The 9,043-nt window shown below is 37.0% G+C and overlaps 1 protein-coding gene across 2 annotated transcripts in view; it reads left to right on the top strand.

Moving 5' to 3' along the window:
- cplx1 (complexin 1) overlaps positions 1 to 9,043 on the top strand; it is a 66,387-nt gene continuing 57,344 nt past the window's right edge. The window contains exons 1-2 of one of the 2 annotated variants that reach the window (XM_028008815.1): positions 1 to 206; positions 883 to 1,000. In XM_028008815.1, coding sequence (XP_027864616.1) covers positions 970 to 1,000 — 31 coding nt within the window. In that variant the 5' untranslated portion in view covers positions 1 to 206; positions 883 to 969. Of the gene's footprint in view, positions 207 to 617; positions 792 to 882; positions 1,001 to 9,043 lie in introns of those variants that run through there. The other variant, XM_028008816.1, reaches the window with a different exon arrangement.

Here is a 9,043-nt window from a genome sequence, read left to right as displayed (position 1 = left end):
AGCAGGAGGAAGCACCAAGGACGTCCTTTTTTCTTTTTTTTTTTTTTTTTTTTTCCCCGAGCCCCTGGAGCCGGAGATGCGAGGGACGAGCAGTCATTAGCCCGCGCCGCTGCCGCCTGCTGCTGGAGAACTTCGCTGGTGTTGCAGCCTGATCCCCGCTCTGTGATCCCCGCTCGCTGAGGTGAACCGTAACCTGCCGGACGGAGGTAAACCGATGTTTGATGCGGCTGCTTCAGCGCTGATAGGCGGCTTTGGCATGTGGAGCTATCCGGGTAGCGCTGGTGCTGAAACCACTCTGATCGTACAAGGAAGTGCATGTGTGCTTTTACGCCATCTGCGTGTCTTGCAATGTTGATTCTGTGAGCAAATTTGCAGGATGTTTTTTGAATGAATGCATGCACCAGGTAGGATTTTTTAAAATATATTTTTGCCTGATTAACGTGGTTTAGGAGCAGCTTTTCTTCCCGGAGTGGGATGGCTGTGTCCAGGGTCCCTCCAATGGAAGATGGAAAGTTTTACCACATGATCTTAACAAATACACAGGAGTGGTTTAGTCCACATGCGTGACAACGGACCGTCCTGTGGAGCCTCATTAAAACTCGTCTAATTCGGAGTGATAACCCGAACGAAGCTTCAACTACATTTTAAATAAGATTAACAATTAGGCCATGATAAAAGCTGATTCAGGATGCTGTTGAATAATTGACCTTCGTGTCCTTCAATTTGCGCAACGAACGAACGCTCACGAAAGCCCAGTTAGAATTTGTTTTTGTTTTTTTTCACTCTCCGAGGTCAGAAATATCAATTATGTATTTTTGAAAGAAAAAAAAAGTTTCCATCAACTGGTAATAAGCCCAATTGTTATTTTGCTGTTGTTTTTAGATCTGAAAACACAGGATTCTACTTTTGTGCAACAATTGAATGTAACATCGATCGGATAAGGAAGGCAAGGAATCCAAAGCCATCACTATGAATTTTGTTATGAAACAAGCGTTGGGAGGTAAGTTCCAACCTTTTCAAAATGCATTCATTTCATACATATATGTTGTTTTTGGATATATATATATTATTTTGACAGTTCTGCCTGATGCATAAAACATTTTTGGCCCCAAGGGCCCCTGAGCTTTCTCCTTTGTGGTTGTTGAACCATTGTGGCCATTCTGTGCTTCATGAAGCAGCTCTATACAGTCTCATCATTATTGCTGTGTGGTGCGTCTTGACTGGACGCCGCAGTGACTCTCGTCCCTCTATGCTGAGTGAACACTTTCCCTCTGAAGGAGGAGGAGGAGACGGCGATGGGGGCGTTAATCGAGACAGAATCTAATCTTCAATAATTTCATTCCAGCATTCAGGAATGTGAATGAGTTCCTAATTGCTTGTGCTGCAGCGAGTCCCCGGACGCGAGATTCTCATAACAGATTAATGGATTTTGAAGGAATATAAGCTGCTTGTCCTGTGTGAATATGCGGATGACGCAGTGGAAAGTGAAAGGACTTTAAGTGGTTTTCACAAAGGAGCAAGAGTCTCAGCAGGGTGACTGTTTGTTTAGAGAAAATGTAACCCACTTGTCATCTGAAAAGCCAATCTTTTTGCTGTTTATTACGAGTTTAGGCAAAAAGCTCTAGAAAAACTGTTTTTGTTGCATATTACTAACACAACTATTCATACCAAACAGGCCAATGTGTTTTGAGCTTTTGTGTGACAGAACAACAGAAAATGATGCATAAGTTGATTTAAGTAATAAATCTGACAGGTTTAATACTTTTCAGTTAGTTTTTTGTGGTATATCTCTGCCAGCTTTACGCATTTAGAACATTTTATCGATTTTTTTCTGTGACAAATTACTAAAGTTCAGTCAAATTGAATGAAGAGTGTCTGAGAAGATCAATTTTCAAGTCTTTCCACAAGAGTCTTAATTGGCTTTAGGTGAAGACATTGACTGAGTCATTCTAATGAAAATACTCTTAGATGTAAATCCTATTGGAGCCCTTTCTGTGTTCAAGGTTGTATTTCTTCAGAAAGTAAAACATCTCTTCCAGGATTGCCTGTGTTTCACTCAATTGATGCAAAATAGTTCAAGTTCAAGTTTTGTTTTTTTTAAATGGGACGATATGAACATTTACATGTAAATGCATGAGAATATAGCCACGTAGCTAATTTTCATCTCTAGACCCATTGTCCATCTTTCCGGTCCCTGTTGAAGTAAAGCGGCCCCACAGCATTATACTGCCACTACCATGAAGCAGAATAGTGTTCGATATGATGTGCAGTTTTGTTTTTCTGCAACACACAGTGTCTTTTCTGTAGGCCAAAAGTTTCCATTTTAGTTTCATCTCAGAAAAAGACAATCTTTGACATGTTTGTAATAATGTAACAAACTGCACTCACTGATTTTTATGGTTTTCTTTCATCATTGTCTCTCTTTTTGCTACTTTCCCATAAAACCCAGATTTCTAGAGTTCACAGCTACTATATATGTTGGCTTGTCCACAGATTCACATACCTGAGCTTTATATCTATACATCTCCTCCAGAGCCAATGATAACTCCAGAGTTATCATTGGCTCTCTCTATTTACAGATGATGGATTGACTAATGATCTGTGATACATTCAAAGTTTGTAAGATTTTTGGTACTGCTTTAAATCTCTCCTTAATTTTCTCATTATCTGCTGTGTTCGTTGTTCGTTATGAAGCATTTTGTTCACTAATCTTTTCTAACAAATCTCTGAAGACTTTCTGGACTGAAAGCAAATGGCACACACGATTAAGGCAAGTTGTTGCACCAAATATCACTGATTACTTAATTTCCATTCTGAAAAACTTTGAAAGTTTACAATGGGTTAATCCTTCACATAAAATCCCAATGAAATTCATTACAGTTTGTGAAAAATTGTAAAAACAATGAATGTCCTTGAATACTTATGCAAGACACTGCAACTCCACCATTTTCCAAACTGAAGCCCTTTTCAGTTATTACTCCAAAATATCTCAAATGACATGAAATTTTTCTTGTCATGAGAAATCAGAAAGGGTAAAGCAGCTGTTTTTTGAAGCCACAGTTTGATACGGCTTTGACATAGGGGCATTAGGAAAATTTGAAGAAGTTCCCCACTGGGCTCTGGAACAGCAAAGAGGCTCCACAGCTGGCCCAGACGTCTTCTCTGCGGATATGTATTAAATCACAAAAATTTCACTTCCTTTAGAGCTTAATATCTGGTCATGTATCATACTGGATTAGAAAGAAACTGCATGCACTTGTAATGTCCATACTTTCAACAAGATGTTAAAATTAATCTGGTATTGAAAGAAAATGGCAGTTTTATCCTGTTGTTTGCTTTCAAAAAGATGTAACAACCTAATTTTCATAATGACATGACAATTTGAAAAGCCTTTTTTACTAAAATATCTCCTGAATGTTAAGGTTTGCCTTCCTGTTTTGCATTAGTGAATAATATGGTATTCTCTTGCTTATCTCCAAGGCTTTACACAGCTGTTGTTGACAGGTTTGTGTTAGTGACTCGCAGATAAAAAAAAAAAATGTTGTCACCGGCTACAGTGAAAGGAGCTGAAGCTCGATTCAGCTAAGCTGAAGTTGCTGCTCTCTTTGCTTGGCATGGATCATGTTATTTAACTGCTTGTTGGTTCCGTAGAGGGTATCCCAGGAGCAGCAGGTGCCCCCCCACCAGCCAGCTTTCCATCATTAAAGACAAGTCAAAGCCGCTGACTTGTGCACAAAAGAAATTTCACACGTGGGGAAAATCATGCAGCTTTTGCCGAGGTCTTCACCTTCAGAATGGTAATTCTTTCCAACCTGGGGAGCAAGTTTTTATGCTACCTTCTTAAGCAGTAATGAGTTTTCGGTGTGTAGTGGATTAGCTGTGGGCTATCATCTAAATTCTTTCTCTCTGTGCACGGCGAGGAGATACTCACACTCCATCTGCTCCAATTTAGACATCTACATTTTTTTTCTGCGTTTTTCATTCAGTGATGATGAGAAAGGTCGACTCAGCACGCATCAAAGAAGTACTCATCTGTTACCATGACCCCTTCACCTTTGTAGTCCAGACGTTTTTGGGCTGTTTATGCTGCAAAAATTGTCAAAAACTTTGTTAGTTAGAGTAAGTTGACTATTTACCATGAAAATCACATCTTTTTCAATTTGGTGCTGCAATCAAGGTGAAATGTATCTTCCAATGCACTGATTCAATACCTATTATGTTAAGGACTATGTCTATAATATGAGTCTGGTTATGTTGAAGCATGGCGGTATTTCTTGTCTTGAGGAGTTATATCTTTAAAGATACTTGGAGCCTAATTTTACTGAGTTTGTTTTTGTTTTGTTTTTTTTACAAAAAATTTATTTAGTTTTACTACAGCAGAGTGATAGGTCTTTACTATAGTAATAATAATAATAATATAATTACAATAATGAAGAATGAAAATTACTAGAAGAAAGTTGTATGAAAATAATATATCACAAGAAAAAAGTCACAGTATTATGAAAATAAAATTATAACATAATGAGAAAAAAGTCACAGTGTTATGAGAATAAAGTTAGTCTAATTTTACTGTGATGTTTTTTCTTTACAACAAATGAACAGATTTTACTACGATGGAGCACTAGGGCCATGCAAAAATTTTAAAAATCACAAAATTACAATAATAAAGTCAGAAAATTAAGAGTTTGAAGTCATATGAGAATGAAATTATATTACTAGAAAAACGTCATAATATGAAAATAGTCATAATATTGCAACTGTATTTTCATAATATTATGACTAATATCATATTATTATGACATTTTTCTTGAATTATTGTAACTTTATTCTTGTAATTTTGTGACTTAATTTTTTTTTATCAGTATTGCCCTAACACAATGTCATAAGTTTACACAGTTTGCTGCACCTACAAAAACAATCACAACTATGTTAATGTGAAATAACTGCAGATGTATGACTAAAAATGAGAAGACCTTATTGGCTACATGTATTGTGCTACTGTGTGAAGTTGCTCTTAATGATTGCATCTTGATAGAGAAGGTGCAGTGAAAGGACAGCCAGGGATAATTCCTGCCAGTTGATGTCATTGAAGTAGTCAGTCTGGTCCAGCTGTCACAGTGCTTCCTGGAGAAAGTTGTCCCGTTATTAAAAACTCACAGACCCATCATTAATGTAGTTCCTTGTCAGTTTTAATGAGTCTTTTCCTCAGTAAGACCTGGGTACAATCTAATCTCGATAAACATCTCAAGCACTTTAACATTGCACCTGTTTCAAACTGGCAAATCTTGTTTCATTATGAGTAAGTCAATTATTTCTGCTCCAGTTTTTGTCAGAATAAAGACAGTCATTAAAAATGTTGTTTTCATAGGAACAACTTTGCAACGGTCCATTGTCTCAAATTCAAACACTTTGCGGTCCTGATCCACCCAAATATTGTTCTCTCTTAAGCTTTGGTTTGCTTGAAAACTTTTCATAAGCCAGGAGTTAAAAAACCCCCAACATTGAGCAAAAATATAAAAAAATCTAATGTTGTAAATCTATTTATAGCTGAAATCATACTCTGTCAAGAAAATCCGAGCTCATCCCACTTCCCCATGCTGGAGATTTTAGTTTAACAGTAATAATAAATAAAGTTATCTTTAAAATGAATCACTCAAGTGACATCAAGGCCCAGCAGTAGACTTAAGTGTCAATAAAGTTAGTTTAACAGTAATAATAAATAAAGTTATCTTTAAAATGAATCACTCAAGTGACATCAAGGCCCAACATTAGACTTAAGTGTCAATAAAATAAATCTAGTTGTGTGTGTTGTTTTTGTCTCATGCAAACTTTGCTTTAATTCTACTTTTTTCTATCTAATCATAAGAAATCATAGTCAGTCAGAGAGAGTCATTAAACAGGAAAAGCAGGTTTCCTGGAAAAAGAGGAAGTTTCCAGCCTGCAGATTTATAAAAATAGCTGAGACTATTCCTTAGTTTAAAGCATGAAAGTTTTAAAGAATGAAATCTAAACATTATTAGTAATTGGATAAGATTCAAAGTAAAATACTTATATTAATATTGGTTTAATTGTAATAATAATACACTTATATTTGTGGGAACTACAAGAAAAACAAGTAACTGTAACTTTAGTAGTAAATAATTAGAATCATGTATTATTCTTGGTTTCTTTTCAGAAAACATCTGTAATAACTCACATTAAGATTATAATAAGAATAATTAATAAGATATGGTTATAAAATCATAAATGAATGATAGATCAGAGAAGCTGAAGAAAATAAATGTGATATAAGTTATGGTTATAAAATTATAAATGAATGCTAAATCAGAGAAGCTAAAGAAAATAAATGTGATATAAATGTGATTTTGACATTGAACTTGAAATGGTGTAAAAGGTTGTAAAACTGCAATTAAACATCACTGATATGTTGGAGGTAGATGGTAGGTGAAAGGTGACAGGAAGGGAAAAAGGGGAACTAACAGGAGAGCAGAGATGATCAGCACCTTATATGGAAACAGGAGGTTGAGCAGCCCTGAGACATTGGCACAGACATCATGACATGATGTCTCTTAAGACAGTGACGGATATGAGATCATCTGTCTAAGCAGACAGATGAACCCTATATAAGGTGGGTGCAAAAGAGGAACCTTTTGTTGGATCCTCCGGGCAGCTTCGAGCCAAGATCGAGATGGACAAAAAACTCTGCAGCTGAAGAAGAGCCGGGGCCACGGAGCCGGAGACTGTCCTGCACATGGAGACCAACCCGTCTGGCCCACAATCTGTGGCTTCGAATCGCACTTCTCTCATCGGCTGGGTTCTGACCCCAAAGACAAAGATGAAGATAAAGACAAGGAAGAAGAACTGGTGCCTTTTTTCCTGCCAGCACCAAGTCCTGTGTGACCTCAGCATCCATGCGGAGAGGAGGCTCATCAGACCTGCGGAGATCCTGGCCTTCATCGATCAACATCTTCCTCCTGTTGCAACACCTTCTTCATCATCAAGCCAGGTCTGGGGTTCGAGGCGCCAAACTCCGTCCGTCTCTCTCAAAGGGTCCCTTTTTTAGTTCTCAGTATCAGCAGTAGGGAAAGATAGACTAGATGACTGATTTTACTTATTTGATTATTTCTGCTACTGAATTAAGCTGTACTGACCCTTGCAAAAATGCCTTACTAATAAAATATTTAGCATAAAGAAAATCTAAAAGATGTTGTGGACATTCAGTTAATGAGTCACCTTAAAGTTCTTTGATGGTTGTAAAATAGCTGTGATGTTTGATTCTGGAGAGGAAGAGGTGGAAAATGTTTTTAGGTTGCTGGTAGCCCATATTTAAAACCTCATCCTTGGGACTCGCCCGAGTCACTAAAACTTACCTGGTTCAATAACAAATGCACGTTGTAAAATAGAGAACGAGCGACCGTTAACAGGTGTGCTCTGTGAAACTAGTTGGCTGTAGGCTGCTCAGTCTGGCTAATTCACAGGGGGAAGAAGGGTGGGACACCTGGATGTAGGCCGTCAGATAACCAGGCGAATCGTTTCTCGAAACCAGCTTAAACAGAGTTTACTTCAGTTCTGGACAGGGTAAATCCCAGCAGATTTAGGAAACTCAACGGACCCGTTAGACGGAGAGCTGGTAGCACATCTCCCCTCTCAGAAGAGGAAGTACGAGAGTGAGAGAGTAGAGACAGAAAGGAGGGGGGGGGTGTTGCGCAACAACAACTCTTACTGGGGCTCCAAATACTGTTTATGTGTCTCTAACATAAATGTGCTACTCAACAAACATGCTCTAAAATGCTCTAAAACATAACGGTTTAACCATTCAGTGTTGACAGCTACACTGCTATCAGAACCGATTGCATTTAAAGTGGAGATATAAAAAACATACCAAATCAAATCAATCCTATCTTACAGAAACCAACATTTGCAGTGCCTTACAAAATGATTAATACCATTTTTTCGTTTTCACATTTTGTCACAAAGCAAACACTAACATTAGTGTATGCTGACAGCTTGTGAAAGAGAGAAACAAACTATTGTATATTTGTTACAAGGATTTATGAGATGAATCGCAAGTGTAGTGTTCAGTTTTTTCTTGCTATCTTTTTTTAACCAGGTATCCTTACCGAAAAACCAACACTACGTAATTTAATTTAAACCAAAAATTAACTTGTTTTGTGACCACCTTGGAGATTTCCTAGACAAAAATAGTGAACAAAAAACTGCATGAAAAAGTGTAAATGCATTTCTATTGACCATATAATTCCACAAATTAAACTTTTGAAAATAAATTAGCTTAATGGAAACATGGCAATTTTGAAAAAACCTTTTCAATAAAAGTTTTGGCACTAGGATAAGGTGGTTTTTCTGCCGTATCAAAATTGGTTTATTTTGCAAAACTGTAATGGATTGTTTTTTTCTCATCACATAATAAATAACTGGATGTTGCCACCGGCGCAAACCACACAGAAGAAGGTGACAGGAAGTAGCAGGAGGATGATTTTTGAATAACGTATTGTGTGAACAAACTTATTCACATTTGATTTCTTTTGTTTCTTCTTTAAACACAGCAATTGCAAAATTGTTTTTTCAACATTGACAAAGTTTTGCACACATTTATAATAGAAACACCATTATTGTATGGTGGAAAACAAAGTCCTTAAGCTGAAAATGCCCACAGTGAAACAAAGTGGTGGCAGTATCATTCTGTGGTTATGACTTTTTTACAGCAGGGAGAGAGAAATATAGCTTAATGTACATTTGTAAATGTGGAAACTGGTAGAGGCATCTCACCAAAAACATGCAGCAGCATTGTATTGAAGCTTCACTAATTATTGATTCAGGAGGAATTAATACAATTTCACACAATACTATTTGTAAAAATCATAATTTTGCTTCCACTTTATAAATGAACACTACTTTGTAATGTACACATTACATACATTAACCTTTGGGCTTTGTATGAAAAAACTGTGAACTAGTGTGACCCCAAAAGTAGAAAAATGAGATTGTTATCATGAGAAACTATGGCTTTAGGGCAGAATAAAAC

This window comes from Xiphophorus couchianus, chromosome 23 (assembly GCF_001444195.1).
Source record: "Xiphophorus couchianus chromosome 23, X_couchianus-1.0, whole genome shotgun sequence".
Classification (NCBI taxonomy): domain Eukaryota; kingdom Metazoa; phylum Chordata; class Actinopteri; order Cyprinodontiformes; family Poeciliidae; genus Xiphophorus; species Xiphophorus couchianus.
Note: the sequence above shows the minus strand (reverse complement) of the source record. Positions and strands in the feature narration are given on the sequence as shown.